The following is a 19,064-nucleotide window of genomic DNA, read 5'->3' as shown; positions in this document are numbered from 1 at the left end:
TGTTGGAAAAAGGAAGCACTTATCCAACTAGTCAGTCAGTCATCCATCCACGTTTGGCCCATCAATCTGGGCAAGTGAGTCTGTGGCGCTAGCTGTGGCGCAGATTAGATCGCATATGCATACACTGAGAGAAATTTTGGCTATGTTAAGGATACATTATAAGGACTAAGTAAGTATTTCTTCTGGATCTTGTAGTTGAAGATTAGTAACTCTTGTTCTGAAGATAAATCCATTTTAAAACAAAGAATTAAGAACATTCATATTTTAAATGTGTAGCTGGAAAGATTCTATATTCGATATATATATATATGAATATATATATAAATGCAGTCTGTTCCCAGGGCACATCGGAGACTTTTGAGCCCATAATGACGATGATGTGGTGCATTTGTGTGAGTGACAGTGACGCGTCACTTTTTCATCTCCCTTGGTTTTGTTTTTGGTGAGAGGTTGGTTTCGGTTTTGGTCTGCTTTGCGGTTGTGGATATATACTATATAGATATACACATAAACATACTGATATGTAAGTATGCGGTGCAGTGTTTGCCCACAGCATTGGATATTTTCATAAGGCAGCTAAGTAAACCACTCAAGTAGGACATGGCAAGGCCGGACATGTCATCGTTGGCGCCATCCGCCGACGCCGACGCCATCGTCTTCCAGTTTCCAGCTCGTCTTCGGATGGATGGGATGGAATGGAGAGAGGCGATCATCGTGGATATTGTTGTTCTTTCCCTTCCAACTTGACTTGGCTTTCCCGATGACTTCTGGCTGACGGAGACTCCAACTCCTGGTCGATGTTTACACAGAAATTGATATTTTATTTCAAAATATCAACAACGATCAGGAGACCTGGAGTAGTGGGTGCGGGGGCAAGATCAACAATAACAACAGTGGGAGCAACATTAGCAGCAGATGAATGTATCTGGTATTTAGTCCGATCTACTCTGTAGATCGGAAAAAGAGAAAGGAAATTTTCCCTGTCCTTATTTGCTTAGGCCTGGATCTGTATTTGCTCGAGGGAAAGCTGCTTATGATAGCCAACAAAGGTGGATCCACGATCTATTCCTTGGGAGTTTCAATAGTCCTTAGCTCCCATTTTGAATTGCATTTTAAATGTTTTTCAGATTGTTGGCCAAGTCGAGACCATGGGTCGTCTACATTCTTTGAGACACTTTCAGCGAATATCTATTACACTCAATCAGTATATATCAGATAAATCGGAAAGGTATACAATTGCACACATTTTGTCCAAGCGGTGGTTTGTTCGCTAAAATAGAAGGTTCAGGTGATATTCTGGATAGATGTTCAAGTTTTTATTTTAAAAAACTCTTCCTCTGACCATTTCTCCACCAATTTTCTATAGTGTAAAGAAAGTTATACCCTCTTTCATTATTTTTCATAACTTGGCTAATATTTATTGGGAAAAGATGGAGAATGTATAATACATGTACATAAGCCATACCTTCTCCAAGTTTTTTCTTCAAGAACTTTCATTCGAACTATTTTTAAAAATTTTTAAAAGGGTTTTACATTATAATTTAAAAAAAAAAAATCGAAAAAATAATGAGTTTTTCATATTTTATTGTAGATTTTATAATATTCAATAACTGATTCATGAATTCTTTTCTTTCAAATTCATTGGAAGAGTGAGCTGAGATGTTGGCTATAAGGGACGCCGAAAAAAACGGTCATCTTTTTTATATAGCTTCTATAACTTTATTCAAAGTTATCATTTATTTACAAGGCCTCAAGAAACCCATAAAATCCTTAAAGACCTCGGAATATCGATCTAAATACTTCCCTAGGCAAACCCCACATATTTCCTCTATAGTTATACGACCTAAAATAAATAAAACAATGTCGGATAATGATTCAAATTCTTAACTGTTCATTCGGTTTGTTTTTTATTGCAATCTAAATGTATACGTAAGCTCTATGATTTGCATACTTAAACTCTATTTACAAATACGTACACACACACAAAATTAGAATGAAAACGTATCGAATTCAAAATCTCAGTTTCGGGATTTTAGCTTTAATTTCTATATATCTCAATTTATTTCGACTTAAATGGCTATCTTTGAAGAGTGAGTGTGCGATGTTGCCTTTAATGTTTTAGGTTTGAATTTTTTTTTTTGCATTTTCATATTTTTGTCCTCTTGTATTTTTATTTTTTTCAATTCTCGCATTTTTGCTGCTGCTGTGAATAACGGTAAAGGTAATAATGGATCATGATATATATAGGAAACAGTTCCGATCTGGCTGGGGATATTAGGCGTAACTACATCTAACTTAGAACTAAAATTGAAACAATCTGAATAGCTGGGCCTTAGTGCTTCGGGTTGCGTCGGGATACTCTGGGCGTTTCTTAAAAGGATTCTCTTTTTGGGTTTATATTATATAGACACCTCAGACCCGCTGATATCATGTGATCTCCGGGGCACTGTGCTTCAGCTCCGGGGACGTGGAGAAGGGTCGATGCAGCAGCAACTGTCCACTGTGATGGTAGCCGGTCGTGGTCGCCTCATGGTGATGGTTACTTGCCACTGATGGTGGCACGCCAGCAGATACAGCCGCCGCCACTGCCGTCGAGTTGAGTTTCTCCGGCGAGTTGATGCGCAACTTGGGCGGCGGATGCGACGGCGGCACGCACTCCACGCTGTAGGCCGCCGCATAGGCCGGATGATGCAGTCCCGGCCCGCCGGATCCGCCGTTCAGGGCCAGGGGTTGCGGCAGCTGCGGATGCGGTCGCAGGACAATCGGCTGGATGGGGAACTGCTGCGACATCTCCTTCAGGTTGGTGAAGCTCTGCAGATAGCACCCGGCACTGAACAGACTGGTGGCCGCGTCCAGCTTGAAGGGCGGCAGGCAGCCCGCGGCTGTCAACGGAGGTCCTCCGGTCGGAGGTCCGGCTCCAGGACCCGCATAGCCCGCCGGCAAGTGGGGTGGTGTGGGCGTGGGCGAGGCCAGGGGCAGGGGCAGCGACAGTGGCAGCGGCAGGGAGCCGCTCAAGTCCCGCGGCTTGTCATCGTCCACACTCAGGCTCTCCTCGCGGTCGTTGGCGCCGTTGGAGGTGCTGCCGGGACTGTGTTGCAGTTGCAGGCTGCTCGGCACTGGCGAGTGCGTGCCCAGGGAGATGTCCGAGTCGGAGCTGTCCGACGGAGTGGGTGATGCAGCTCCGTCCGCCCGTCGGCGGCAGCCCAAACCGGAGCTATTCTGGTTGTGTTGGATGCTGAAATAAAATAAGGAAATAAGAAAGGTTAGTAAGTCATGATTAGTTCTAGAAGTAGGATATATAATATAGACTATCTATATATATAAAAGAACATCGTGTTTTATGTTACACCACTTATAAATCAAGAACGGAAGAACAGATTTGAGTGAAAATTGGTAGGGAGGTAGCTTAGAGCCAGGAGAAGGACATAGGATACTTTTTGTCCCGTTCGACAGCGTTCCTCCCTGGCCCATACTTTTTTATTTAGGCAGACAGCTAAGAAGAAAATGTCAAATGTCAAAATGTCAGTTACAAACGAAGTCAAATTCATAGTCAGGCTCTCAAATTTAACAACGAACCAAAAAGATTGTGTTGCGCTGAAATCAATATTAAAACTATTTCTATTAAATAAATAATTAACAAGTGGATTGAAGTGAAGTGAAGTTTAATTAATAATGCCGCGACCAAGACGGTCGAATCTTTCCCGACAAAGCCGTAATGCAAGAAGAATACAAAATATTGCATATGAAAGGACTGAAGAAGAACGAGAAATTGCACGTGAACAGCGCCGCAATAGTATGGCTCGACTTCGTGCTTCTCAAATAGATTTCAATTTGCGACGCAGATATTTAGCTGATTTGAATCGAGCTGCGTTTCGATACGATTGCAGCAATGATTACAGCTTGCATCCTAGCGTTTGCATTGGGCAAATGGACGTTGTTTGCGAGTATTGTGGTGCATTAAAGTTTTCCGGAGAAACGCCTGGATTATGCTGCGTTAATGGTAAAGTGAAATTGCCAGTGTTGACTCCGCCACAAGAGCCATTGTATTCATTGCTTTGCGGCGAAACACAAGAATCACGCCACTTTCTTGCAAATACTCGAAAATACAATAGTTGTTTCCAAATGACGTCATTTGGGGCAGACATTATCGAAGAAGGAGGTTTTAATCCGACATTTAAGGTATTTATTTTTGTACTTACATAGAATGTAGTTAAAGAATCTGGTTTTTATTTTGTAGATAGAATCGAGCGGTTTAATATCATTTCCAAATAATTTCTGTAATTTTGTCTCATCAAAAGATGAACTTATCAACAATGTATTTCCAAATATTATTTCTAACTACAAAAATAATGAATGGTTGAGTGAGCGAGCAATTTTAGCGGCTAAGAATAAAGATGTAGATGACCTGAACTACATATGTAATTCAAAATAAGATCATTGGAACAATGCATTCATTCAAATCTATTGACTGCGTCACAAATGAAGATGAAGCCACCAACTATCCAATTGAATTTTTAAACTCTTTGGACGTGCCTGGCTTACCACCGCACAATTTACGCCTAAAGGTTGGCTCCGTAGTAATCATGCTTCGAAACATAAACCAACCAAAACTGTGCAACGGTACGCGTTTGGTGGTTAGTAAATTGATGAACAATGTAATTTACGCTACGATAATGATAGGAAAATTCAAAGGTGAGGAAGTTCTCATTCCGAGGATCCCGATGATCCCAACCGATATGCCGTTTGAATTTAAAAGACTTCAATTTCCGATACGTCTTGCATTTGCCATGACAATCAACAAATCACAAGGCCAATCCTTAAAAGTTTGTGGTTTAAATCTAGAACATTCATGTTTTTCCCATGGTCAATTATACGTGGCATGTTCACGGGTCGGAAGACCATCTGCGTTGTTTGTTTTTGCGCCTGATAATAAAACAAAAAATGTCGTGTATCACAAGGTGCTTAAGTGAAGAGCAACCTATGTACTAAAATACAGAAATAATAATGAATGATTAAGGAGGAGAAACAAAGAATATTGTATACCCACAAGTATTACAGAATTTAATTAATTTGAAAATTATTCTTTTTTGTTTGACTTATTTTTTATGCGTGCAACAACAATATGCCACAGCGAAACGTGGCAGGGTACTGCTAGTATATTGATAAATTGTCATTTGATCCATTCCATAAACGGTCTGTGGATTGGTCTAGTTATGGGCCAATAAAAACAAGAAGACAAACAAAAACTCAATAATAGACTGGGAAACCTTTAATGATCAAATCTTTTAGAGAATTCGATCGGTTCTCAAGGCTTTTCATCCATCTATGTACGTTCACTTCACAGTTGCAGCTTGCAGCCTGCAGGGGAGAATTTTCCGCATGTTGGAAGTTGCAACATGAAGCCATCAAGACTTTGGCAGCGGCATCGTTAATTAGTCGATGTTGCAGCTCCAGCAGTGGCTGGAGCGGTTAAACGCCCATTAAGGCGTACCATTTGTCGCTGCCCCAAGGCGGCAGGGGGTCAAAAGGAGCGGGAGCTGGAGCTGGAGCTGGAGCTCAAAGTCGGAGCAGAAGCAGGGGCGGCGCACTACAAGACTGACCATAAATCTGACACAACTTTCACACATGCTTAAGATAAATTGTCTGTGGCCAAAACAAAAGGCCAGAAGATGACTTGATTAGCCGCCATGGACTCAACACCGGCAGCGAGAAAGGGAGAGATTCTCCAGAGAAGTGGGTAAGAGTGAGAGAATGGATAGAGGGCGGAGGAGCATTCTCATATACATCATCATTTGCCATCACGCCATGACTCCTGCAATGTCATAATTATCGGTTAGGATTCGCTCTTGCTGCAACTTGCTGCAATTTGTTGCCACCATGCCTCTGTCCATCTCCCTTGGATCCTGGTCAGGCTCGTGTTGTGTGATTAATGGTTGCGGGAGCAGAGACACCACCAGTACCAGTACCAGTACCCCCAGTATCTTCCAGTATCCCCAGTACCCAGAGCCACCTTCGGTTCATCTCGGCTGGAGCTGCGAAATGTATCTGCGGCTACCTTTTGTCTTTTTTCGCCCCTTTCCAAAGGGAGAACATTAAATCGTTTAGTTGCCTAATGTGCCAACTTGATGGATCACCCGGCGGCCTGATGAATTGTTAGCGACTACCCGCTGCTGGGATACTACTCCCGAAAAGGGCCTACCGATTAGAAAGGTTTTACGGCTTTTATTTCTTTATTTTTTTTTTGGTAATTGGAACCGCCTAACTATGGGAATGCTTAGAAGCAGTCCGAGTGCGGTGGGTCTTGCGATCGAAACTTAAGCCCAGAAGACATGGTGGCTTCTCAGGCTGAGTCCTGGCAATACTGAAATCATAGCAATACCCATATATTATGACAGTCCTAAAAAATTGGGATTTCTATTGGCCTGGCCAGATTTCGAAAGTTACTAGAAGCATTTTTGGTAGAGCTTCATGTAATTAAATACTTTAAAGATTAGCAATTTTAAGATTATGATAGGACCCCCCTTGATCAGCAATAGATTCTAACATATCCCTGCTCAAAAAAACAAAACAGTCTTCAAAGAAAGAAGCTCTTTTTTATATGCTTTGAATCAGTAGATTGTAATACTATCTTTCCTTGAGGAAAAAAATCTACACCATAGCTTCTGGTAGCCTGATTTTTGGCACGGGCGAGTCAAGGCCATTTTTACACTTGAATGGATTGGCCGGACTGGACTTGGCACGCTCGGCTTGAGCCAAGAAACTGAAAACTTGGCTATATGTAGGCACAATATGTATGTATTTTCCACACAATTGACTTGGCAGCTGAGGCAAGGACAAGGGCAAAGGGTTTACTGAAATCCGATACCCCGTGGCACCTAACCTAACCGAAATGACACGTATGTAATTACCCGGGTTGGACATACATACCGAGTATCTACCTTTTGAATATATCTGTATATAGCCTATATATGGTATAGTCAAAAGGGCAAAGTAACCCGAGATGCATTGAAATGTCTCTTAATCGGCTCATGTCAGAAGATGGAGATTCCGATTCGAATCAGTTCGAATCGAATCGAAATCGAAGTGAAACCCATTCAGGCTGCAAAAGAATGCCTGGGCGTAACATGATCCGCTACTAGACCAACAAAAGATGCTTTTCCCTTAAATATGGCTTAAAGTATAACCAGCTAGATGGATAAATCAATGAACCAAGCAGGTAATGCGACGAAATCAACGACAAAATCAGGCAGAAAATTGCATCGAAACTCACTTTCCAGCAAATTGTGTCAATTCTCAAAAATTGTATGCCGTAAATTGTGTAAATATTTGGACAGGCATGAGCAGTTAACAGGGCAACAGGGCAGGGAAAAAAAAATAAGAGCAGTCCTCTGTGAGTCCCAGAGGGTTCCTAAATGCAATCAACATTTATTTTATATTTATTCATTTTACACAATTTTTTTATAGTCCTGCGATCTCTGTTGACAGACGGGATTTAAATTCGCTGCCTCGACTGGCATTTGAATATTTTCAACCCTCCTCGGGGTGTTGGATGGATGGAAGGAAGGAGGTGGAGGTGCCTGATGCTTGTCCGCTTATTTGTCGAGCTTCTTTCACTTGTCAATTGAACAAAGGCCACATCCGGTGTTGCTTGTGCCCATCCATCCCAACAATCCAATACCAATCGAATCCCATCCCATTCCAATTCCAATTCCCATTCAATCCAATCCATCGATGAAGAGTCATCCGACTGGCGATGATGACTCGAGTCTGACTTCTTATTAATTTTTTTAATACACTTTCTATGAGGCATTGAAGTGTCCGACATTGAAGCTGCACTGGGAACAAATTATGGCTTCTTTAAGGTACTCAAATATGCATTCAACCAATGAGATTCTCAGTAGGATAGCTCCTTCTTTTCCTCAAAGATTTCTCTGAGTGCAGACCTGAAGCTACAATTCCCCCTGAAGAGTCCCTTGTATATTTTTCTCACAAGCCACCGAAAACGGTAGTTGGTGTTGTGCAAACAGCGTCGAGTGGTCAGAGTCCGAGCTTCCAGCTCCCATCTTCCATCTTCCAGCTCCCATCTCCCAGTTCCCATCTTCCAGCTCCATGGGTATGGGTACTTATGGGACTCAAGTGGCCTGTCCGAGCTCTCCGACAAGTGGGCCCTCCGATTCGGATATTATTGGACCAGTATTGGTGGGGGTTTTTGGGAATATATCTTTTCGCTTCTGAATCGACCATTCTTCATTAGAATTCTGGGAGCTGCTGCTGATGCTGTTGATGCTGCTGGGAAATCGATGAGCACAAAACCTCTTGAAATTTAGTGCCAGCTTCTTGGTCTCTATCTATATATGTATACCCAGGCGGTACCCAGTCCGAGTGCGTGTTTGTTATTTTGATTGATAATTGACATTTACAACATATTTGTTGTGTTTATTGTGCTCGAACTTTATTACACTTCACCCGAGAATACATGGGCTATTCGATTCCCATTAACGAAATGTTCATACATTTGTGATTTCTGCTCTTCGGGGGCTCTGTTCTCTGGGTTAGCTGCTGCCCACTGTGCCCCTAATTTGGACATCGTTTCGTGGCCCGAGAAGGCCTGAATATGTAGTACATTTGGATACATGGGTATTTATGTGATGGATGTGGGCGAATCTCATCTCCAGTGGCTGTCCACGAGCCACGCATTTCGCTTGAATCGTTTGCCGGGTAATTCACGCAATAAAACCATCGGCGGGCGGTTGATTCGGTCGGTGATTTGGCCAAGAGCCTCGTATCTCGTATCGCTCGTGTCGTGCACCGTCAAGTGGCAATTGTAATTGATCAAAATCAAGCCTCAAGCCGGAGTCTCGGCTTAATGAATTTGCACAATAGAAGTTTTCTACCCAAGCGATTTGTTTTCTCTAATGGTTTCCCTCTTGAAAGCCGGCTGGGGTGATTCAGAATTTTTTTAAACAGAAAAATTTACATCATCTTGGGGGTCTTTGGGGAAGTTTTAATTAATTAATGACATAATATATATGCCTTGATAGGTCTTATACATAATACGTTGTATAAACAAATTAATCAGTAGTTTAATTTGATTTCTATTTGAATACTCAATTCATTTGAATATATATGTGAATTCTTGGCAATTCTGACTCTGAATAATGACTCTCAATACAATCGTAATCTATATAGTTTAGATTGTAATTCAAACTCAGAGACTAACTGATTTAAACTGGTTTAAAATATTTTTAATGTTTTCCAAGCAATAAACTTAGAACAACAGAATATAATAGATAGAAAATAGAACCCATACTCCAACTCAATGGATTACTTACACCCCATTCCTCCAACAGATTCCTCCGAATCAGAATGAGAAAAAATGGTGATGACTTGAGAATCCGGAGGAAACAGCTACCCATTCATATTGCCTTGTCAGAGAATTCCTCTATAATGTGCGGCAATCTTGATTTTGAATATCTTCCAACTGCAACTGCAACAGAAACAGCAACAGCCGGAGCATTTGTGGCAGCTCCCTGTGCACTCCATTTGCAATGGCCACTTGGCTTGGCCTGGTGGTAGTCGGAGGCATCAGAGCATGACAAGTTTACAGCGCCAAGTTTCCGCCGTAATGACTAAAGTCGAGTTTAGTGGAGTCGATCAATCTCCGATGTCTTAATTACTCAATTCGGGAGCGGGAAACGCTCTTCCATGGCCTTTCTCCGCCGCCGCCAGTCCGCCAGTTCCCCAGGCACCAGGCAGCCTTTCTAATAGAGTGGAGCTGTGCATTTGATTGATTTACCATCTCGACCGGAGCCATATCGCAAAAAAAAAAACCATACCATGGGTATAAAAAAAAAAGATACATATAACCCAACAACCGTTTGACATCGCGGCTCCTTCTGCCTTCACGATCTCGTTTCACAGCTCCAGCTGCCTTTAGTTTACCTCGTAATTGTATCTCAGAAATGGGTATATTTGTGGGGTATAGGGTTGGAGATTAAAGATTATTTGAATTAAAATGTTAAGAAGAAAGGAGAGTTAAATAACGAATTTCCTTGAGAGTTTCTTTAATCTCATTTCGTATTCGCTAAGGCTTGTCTTCAAAACATCAAAATTATTTTGAAAAAAGGGATTTTTTCGAAAGGTTTTTGTTAGCTTTTCAAAATATTATTATGCTCAAGTTAGTAATCTATATAATCCTTAATATCCTTAATAATCCTTAAGCTATAATATCCTTAAAAATAAGTAACTATTTTCTTATTATGGGTGTTAAAAACAATCTGTCTTTTTGGACAAAAAGGAAAATTTTGAAAAAAAAACTATTTTGAAAACAAAAATACTGTTAAGAAACTCTCAAATTTCTCTTCATGTTCTTTCCCATTACTATTTCTTTTAAAAATTTTGGGTTAAAAAAGAGGATCTCTAAGAGTAGAAGGTAACTCCTATTCGTTCAACTTCACCTCAAAAGTTCTTTCATAATTTCGTTGAGACTTGTCCGTCTGATGCCGCGCGTTGGTACAAGTGCAGTAGCAAAAATGTTAACAATTTTTCAGCGCACAATGCTTGAACAGTCAGCGCCTGTTGGGGTCTGGTTTTGGACCCCGGTTAGAATGGTCTTCGCCATCCCCCCTTTAGGCCACCGATCCCCTGGCAACTGAGGGCAGTGCCACCGCCACTGTCTGCCGCCTGGCGCTGTCGAAGTTGGTCTGGTCTGGCGGGGGGAAAAAAAAAGTATATACTCGTATATGAACGGCTTTTAATTTCATATTTTTATTCTTTTTCTATATGGGCATATAGCACATATTTGTGAATACACTCGTGAGCCTTTTTGTCTCATCTGGGTAGGCTTTTGCCGCCTTGGCTGGTTTTGCTGCTTAATAACACGATGACTACACGAAACCTCGAAAAACTCGCAACTCGAAGCTTGAAGCTTGAAGCTCGAAACTCGAATTCAGTTTGGATGGATGGATCGAGTGCGGATGGAGTTGTAATGGCCGCGTATCCGTGGCTCGGCTTGTAAAGCCAGCAAAATAATCGCCATCATTTTAACTAATGACCCGGCCGCTTGCATCTGGTTTTTATATATTCCGTTTTTTATTTTTTTTTTTTTGTATTTCGGCTATAGCGCCAAGCTTTGTGCAAATTCATTCAATTTGAGGCGAAGAGTCTCTCCGGGGCTCCTAACTTAATAAACACGGGGATCGTTTTGGTTCGAAAATGGTTTTGGCATCGAATGGGATGTGAGATCTCTCAGCTTGCCAGGTTTCCAAGGAATGCCAAATGTTGTCTCGATTTCTTTTACTTTTCCTTTTTTTTTTTTGGTGTTCATCTCTTGGTCTTTTTTCGAGCAGGTAGAACTTGAAATATTTGCGCATCTGCAGGAGCAGCCAAACACTTGAGTGGACTACGATTTGGGGCTCCAGACTGCTGATTTCTTGCAGTGTCATTCCACTTAACTTGCCTTCTTTCACTTCGGTAAGAAGCCGGGGATCTTCTTCATTTCAACTTCGCGCGAATTGGTCGAGTTTTAACTCCGCTCTCCTCCACAATACCATATTGTATATATTTCTATATGTATATTTTGCAAGCCAGCCAGCTAGCCAGCCAGGTTGCACCTTTCCAGGTGAAGCATGAGCTGCGTTTACACTGTCATCATAATCATTATTATGTTCATCATTATGAGCATCATTCATACCCATAAACCAACGTCATCCACATCCACATCCAACAGCCACATCCACATCGTCATCGCCATCGCCATCGTCGGCGGTCAGTTTAATGTGGCCAAAAAGCAAAGACCGCAACAAACAGCAGAAATCGAGAACGCTTCACTGGGTGCCGCCACCGCTGCTGCCACAGATCGGCACGGATCAATGAAATGGAAACGCTCCTGTGCAACTGTGCCCCCCCAACTCCACATCCTCCCACTCCAGAGGAGGAGGCGGCAGCGGAGGAGGATGATGATATCGCCTTACAGACTCCACAGCCCAGACCCCAGACCCCAAGTATCCCCAGCCCAGTCCAGATCCGATCGAGTTACTTCTTCTAGCTAGCTGGATTCTGGGATACCCAGTCTAATAACCAATAATTGTGGCATGAACTCACCGATTCTTGGCAGCAGCTGCCCGGTCCCGCTGGCGGCGATTCTTAAACCAGTTGCCCACTTGCGTGGGATTCAGGCCAGTGGCCTTGGCCAGTTCCCGTTTCTTGGTGGGATTTGGATAGGGATCCTGTAGGTACCATTCGCGCAGTAGGCTACGCGTCCGCTCCTTGAAGCAGTGCGTCTTCTGTTCCCCGTCCCAAATGGTGGGCGGCAGGGGGAACTTTTTGCGCACCCGATACTTGTCAACGGGGCCTGAAAAAATAGGGTTTTTTAAGATTAAGGATTAAGTTACAAAGGATTTAAGGTATATTTTGTGAATTATAAGGGTTTAAGTGGAAAATTAATTGAGCTTTTCAAAATTAAATCAAAGAATTTCATATTTTAAGAAGGGTTTTGGGTCAGTAACTCAAATATTAAGTATACGCCATGTGGTATATTTTGGGGAAATAGTTTAGATGAGTGATTCTTGTTTTAAATAAATCTTTAGCTTTCTTTTAGACTGTTAGTTAGTGCAAGTGATAGTTAAGACCTTAACTTACCTAGTGACCGACCACGCAGCTTTTCCGCCTCTATATAGTGGGCCTCCAGCCACATGGCCTGCAGTTTTCCATAGGATGCTTTCGTAAACTTATGATTCTCTATTATTGCATAAAGTTCCCTGTAAAGAAACAAAGTCAGATCTCAGTCAAAGTCGAAGTCTTATATTTAATCCGATAGATCGAAAAGGGGAAGTGACAAAAGTGGTGCTGTGAGTTCAACCCCTTGAAGGGGATTTTTGGGACGGCCCGCTGAGAAAGCCATCACCCCCATACCCCAGGGCGGAGCGCTACGGGTGTCCTGAGACCCGCCATATGTATTTTGAAACAATTTCATAAGCATTTATTGGCGTCACTGGTGCTGACAGCTCGGTTGAGTACCTCAAATGATTTTAATTGGAAGTCGTTTATTTACCAAGTCAAAGCAATCAAATCACTTGCAGCGACAGATCCGTCCGTATATGCATATTCCATATACCATATATTATATTTTATGTTCGTTTATGCCATTGGGACATTGATTGATTGTACTCGAATTACATGGCTGCAGTTAGATTCATTTGATTTGCAAAAAAAAAGAGAAAAAGATGAAATGCAAAAACCTGATGCAGCCGTTTATAGTCATAATGACTGCTGGAACCGATCGGATAGTTGTCAATATCAATTGCCGGGGGACCTGTTTGCCTACTTCGGAACAAGTTAAATGATTGTCGAGTCTAGTCAGAGATCCCAAGGCTAAAGACCCCCTCGGAAAGCCCCAAAAAAGGCTAATCTTCCTTTGTGAAAGCTTATTGCGAAATATTTTCGATTTGAATGAATTGTTTCCGGTTGTCTTAGATCCTCAAAGTGTAATGTGAGATTATATATGGCGACGGAAGCCGAAACATCAAACTCCAATAAAAAAAAAGTACAAATAAGACCCAAATCCCATCCTGCTGGGGATGCTATTGTTCGGTCGGTGTTTTATTAATCAAGCCTGCTCCACTTGGCTTTGGATGGCCAGCCAGCCAGTTCTTTAATTAGTAAATTAATTCCATTGTTTATTAATTTAGACGTAAGCTGCATTGTGTTCTCATTAAGCTGTCGTGGAAAACTATCGAATAACCAGAGCAGCGGAGGGGTTAATCAGCGTACTGTGTCATTCGATCTTTCAGGGATTTAAGATTGTTTTTTTGTGGGTTTTTTTGTCCCATGGAATCCTACCTGAAGTTGCCCACATGATAGGCGACCACTGCTCGGGCCCGAAGCACTGCCTCGCAATTGAGGATCTCGTGCATATTGGGCAGGGCCACCGGCAGGCTCCACAGGAAGCGGGCGAGGCGCTCAATGTCGCCAGAATCCTCGAGAGTTTTGCACACGATCTCCACCTGGGCGGCGGAGAAGGCCAGCGTGGGCACGGCCAGGATGGGGCTGGGTGCTATAATCTGGTGGTGAGTGGGCGAGAAGCTCCCTGAGGGCGGCCCAGAGGGTTTGCCCTCCGTCGGTCCAACGGCCATTTTATTCGTTGAATCCACTGTGAACAAATTGGCATACTATTCTCCACCGGAACGAAGCAATCTTGCTGGGCACTAGACTTCAATGTCAGTCACTGTTTTCTCTTTCTTTCTATATTTTAGATTTTAATATGTATATCCTTTTTACAATTTAATTCACAAGCACTTAGGTAGATAGGTACTTTGGATATGATTAACACTTCACACACGCATTCAATGGCGGGATTAATTAAACCGATTCCGATTCCGATTCCGAGTGCGTTTCAGTTTTTATGTTTGGAGGATTCCTTGTCACTGTTTCAGGATGAGGTGGCCACCGATACCGTTTCGAATGGCGTACGAATCCAAATGATTGCCAATGAGCCAGCTCATGAATGCGATACCCGGTGGCCGGACCGCAAGTTGAGCTGCTGCTCCCAAAAGGGGTGGGGCTCGGGTTGGGCTGAGTTTTTTACGGTGGAGGAGGTTATACGTGGATGGGCGTGCTATGGATACAACCGATCCGATCCGATCCGATACGATGCGATGCGATCCGATCCGGTACGGATACAGAACGGTATGGTGTGGTATGTGGACCGAGAGCGCGAGAACCAACCAAACGACCAACCGAACGGGCAAAAAATACGTCAAATAATGGTCTTGTAACTGAGCTGCCCACTATGCGACGGGAATGGATGGCATGGAACTATAGTTAAAAGCGGCAACAGCACCAGCACCAGCACCACCAGCAGCAGCAGAGGCAGTAGCAGCAGCAGCAGCAGCACAACAATGACGCGCCACAGATACAGATACTCTGGCAGGCAGCTACGGCTGCTACTGCTACCGCCTGCTTGCTTGCCTGCCTGCCTGCCAGCTGCAGATACAGATACAGCTACAGCTACAGATACGGATACGGATACAAGGGTAGACACAGATACAGATATGGAAACAGAAACGAAAAGCCAGAAACGAGCTGCCACCAATACCAACCAACAACCAGTTTGCCGCACACACAGATACAGATACGAAAACAGCTACAGATACGGATACTGAAACACCACCGGGCCGGGGCCTTGGTGTCGGGGTGGGCGTGGTTCCTGCCAGTCTGAATATACGGCCATCTCCCTCTAGCCCAGCCGCCCGGACATTTGTGTGCGACAGAGATCGCCATCGGCTGGTGGTGTCGAGGTGGTGTTGGTGGTGGCGGCGTCGACATGGGTTACGTTTAAATGAATTGTACATAAAACCCTACTCACACACACTCACAGATACGGGCACAACTTATACAGTTGCAGTTTCAGGACAACAACAGGGTCCACAATAGGAGTGCCAGGAGGGTTGGAGTGGGGGCAGGGGTGGTGTGGCGCAAGAGGCAGCTCTGATATTGATAAAGAAATCAAATAAAACAACCCAGCGGAGCCTGTCAGGCAGCCCAGCCAAGCTACCCAGGCAGCGGCACAGTGTGGCAAGATCGGGTGAATTACATTGTATATGTGGGGAAATTATCATCAATTAGCATTCAGTCATTGAGAATACCTGGTTTTTTATTTGCCAGATGTTATACGAAACTTGTATTATACTTTGGGGAATCAAAAAATTACAAATCACATATGATAACAGGCTATTAATTGCATAGAGTATTTAATAGGTTCTATATAGAATGATATGATGTTATTTTACAACTTATTATTCTTGTACAAAAGTGTATTACTTGGAAGTAAAATCATAGATCTTTATATACAATATTTTAGAATTTTATGTAGAAAAAGTGGTACGCTTTCTACAGAGTTTTATGTTGTTAGGGATCTTAAAGAAGTCTTTATAAGAAAGAACTTAAAATACTTAATATATCTTAAATTTCTTCAAATAATAGTAGTCTAACTTTTCTATAAATTTTGTTTTTTAAGGATCTTCTTAAAAGGAAGGAAGTGTATAAAACCCAAGCAAATATTATTTGTTTTTTACTACCTTATAGTATTATTCTTGAATTACTATTAATACAATATATATATTAATTATTTTATATTCATGAATATTAAGTTTTGCTCTTAGGTTTGTGTAGTTTAAAGAACTCAAAGAAGCCCTTATAGGAAATTTTTTAAAATATATAAAATATCAAAAATTTCTTCAAAGAATAATAGTTTATTTTCTATGACCTTTTTCTATAACTTTGTAACTTTTCTATAAATTTTATTTTTTAATAACCTCTCAAGTCTACTTAACCCAAAACATATATTCAATATAAAAGAGATCCAAAATGGGAAACCCTTTTAAGACTCTAAGTAGCTTATGTTAACATGTCTTTCTGAATAAGTGTATGGCATAGAATTACTGTTTACCAAAATTAATTATTTAAAAAAGTACAGACTTCATACATATATTTGAAGTATTTAGGAAACACTTTGTTGCATTCAGTTCGTGCCACAGTAACCGAAGCATATTGTGCAAGTGTAGAAAAATGTTTGACACCATGTGGTCTGGCAGTCTCTGGGAAGCCATGTCCTTACGCCAGGACGACCCTCAAACCTTGCTGTTCCCTGCACACATACATATACAAATATATATGTATTTGTTACCAAAAGGCAAAATCACGTTTTCATTTTGGCGAAAAAGGGGAGCTTTTGATTATGGCCGCCGAATAAGGGAAATAATCACGAGTAAAGTTTTTATTGTGGCGCTGTCAGTGTTGGATTTGGCTGCTGCTCCTGGTGCTTCATCATCGTCAACCGCCCGCTGCCCGCCCCCTCTTGCCACACGGACAGGAGCCGGAAATATCCAGCAAGGGGGTGGTGGCACGGAAGGTGAGCTGCGGGGCAGGGAGAGAACACGCTAATGTATCGTTCGCGCTTTGTCCGGACTCCGGAGTGTTAACAGATTAGTTGTTTACATGCCACAAGTAAATGAGTTTTCAAAATGTAGCCGCCGCCGGGCAGAGGCGTGCCATGTCTGCCCCTCCTCCTTCTCACCCACACCCCTTTACCCACGCCCCCTGCCCCTCTACCCTGTTTTTTGATGTAACATTTTCCGATACAACCACTGTAGTAGCACCAGTACATACACAAGTACATGACTTACATGGCAGAACCACTTTTACATGAACGGAGCCATTGCCGGCTCACTCGCACTACTTCTCGCCATCTCGTTCTCCATCTTTCTGTTTCACATTTTGGTTTTGTTGTGCCACCCCACCCCCCATAACACCACCTCCCCTTATCCGCCTCCCTCCTCATCCTGCTTAGCTCTTGTTAAATCTGAACGATGACTTTTTGAGTAGTTGGTTGAACATTTTGGACAATTGCATTACGTGAACGGCAATCGCAGTACGAGTGTGTATGTGTGGTGGTATCAGACACATAGATACTAACGGAACGGAATGATAGCGCACGCACTGCGCCATCTCCCTTAAAGATAACCTCTCCCTACACTACATAATGTATGTGCCACCTCCATGGCCTGATGCTGCTGCTCATGTACATACACATCCTGCTGGATGCTATGTCCTCTGAATGCGCTCATTATGGTATCGATCACCTTTCATGCGCCACAATTGAGGCTGGAGTAAAAGATACAATCGAATCATGGCCATGCAGCAGCAGATACATGATGATATTTAAGCTTATTACTGTTAAATTAGGGGAATATATATTATTTAATGAAATATTTTACAATAAAAGTTAAATAAAATAAATTACATATTAAAAATTAGAACTATTTCATTTCAAAATTCAATATTAATATGAATTGTTAAGTATACGCAACACCTAACCTCAAAACCCTAACCTCAAAATTTAAAAAGTTCTAAGAGTATAAGATACACTAGAATCATGGCCATGCAACAGCAGATACATGAAGATATTTAAGCTTATTAAGCTATTTAAGTTAAATTATTATTATTTTAAGTTATTATTTAATGAAATATTTGACAGTAAATTATAATTATTTCATTTTAAAATTCAATATTAATATGAAATGTTAAGTATACGCAACACCTAACCTCAAAACCCTAACCACAAAATTTAAAAAGTTCTAAGAGTATAAGATACACTAGAATCATGGCCATGCAGCAGCAGATACATGATGATATTTAAGCTTATTAAGCTATTTAAGTTAAATTAAGGGGAATAAATATTATTTAATGAAATATTTGATAGTAAATTATAATTATTTCATTTCAAAATTCAATATTAATATGAAATGTTAAGTATACGCAACACCGAACCTCAAAACCTTAACCTCAAAAATTGAAACAGTTCTAAACTCTTCTCCCACCAACCCCTTTTGATTATTAACATTTTCTTTATAACTCCCCATCGAAAATCACATTTCCTGCCCCCCTGAACTTGAAAACCCAATTGTAATCCCATTTGAATCGCCTAACGAACCATGACTATTATTCATCCTTGGGATATACCTCGTATAATATCATATTGTTGACAATTGCGCTTGCGGTGCTAATCAAAATATCCAACTCCGAGATGAAGTAGAACTTCCTCCCCGTAGAGTGACTCTCCTGCTACTCCAGAACTGTGTCACTGGCTCAATCAAATCATACGCCCAGTGGTCCATTAAATGACAAATTTTTCGCGCCATGGCAGGCTGGCAGGTCGCCTCCCTTCTCACTTTACTCACCCCTTTTTTTCGTTTTTGGCTAAGCCCTGTGATGTTATGAGCCAAGTAATTAGGCCAAATGCGCATACCGTTATGGCGCGCTCGAGTTCATTTTTGCGAAAACAATTAAAAGGCAATTAAAAGCCATTTTTTGATGCTCGCTTGGCCGGCTTTAAAGGCTTTTCCATTCGCCTTTTGGCCACTTGCAAACCGCAAACAACAAAGGGCACAATAACAGCATTTGGCTGGCTCTCCTCTTCCTGGTTGGGATTTGGGATTGGGGAGCCTGCGGCCAGAAAGTAAACGTCTATTATTGCAGTCTAGAGTGTCCTCTACATATGGGGACTG

General features: G+C 42.0%; 1 protein-coding gene across 1 annotated transcript; it reads right to left on the bottom strand.

Annotated features, from left to right (window-relative positions):
• Positions 1–1,868: 1,868 nt before the first annotated feature.
• Positions 1,869–15,013, bottom strand: LOC6496493 (protein Optix). Its single transcript, XM_001960976.4, has 4 exons — positions 13,840–15,013; positions 12,640–12,758; positions 12,103–12,352; positions 1,869–3,235 (listed from the first exon to the last, which is right to left on the bottom strand). Exons 1-4 carry the CDS (start codon positions 14,130–14,132, stop codon positions 2,428–2,430), a joined length of 1,470 nt encoding a protein of 489 aa, XP_001961012.3. The 5' UTR covers positions 14,133–15,013; the 3' UTR covers positions 1,869–2,427.
• Between the last annotated feature and the right edge of the window lie 4,051 nt (positions 15,014–19,064).

This window comes from Drosophila ananassae, chromosome 3L, assembly GCF_017639315.1.
Source record: "Drosophila ananassae strain 14024-0371.13 chromosome 3L, ASM1763931v2, whole genome shotgun sequence".
Lineage (NCBI taxonomy): Eukaryota > Metazoa > Arthropoda > Insecta > Diptera > Drosophilidae > Drosophila > Drosophila ananassae.
This window is presented reverse-complemented; position numbering and strand designations above follow the sequence as displayed.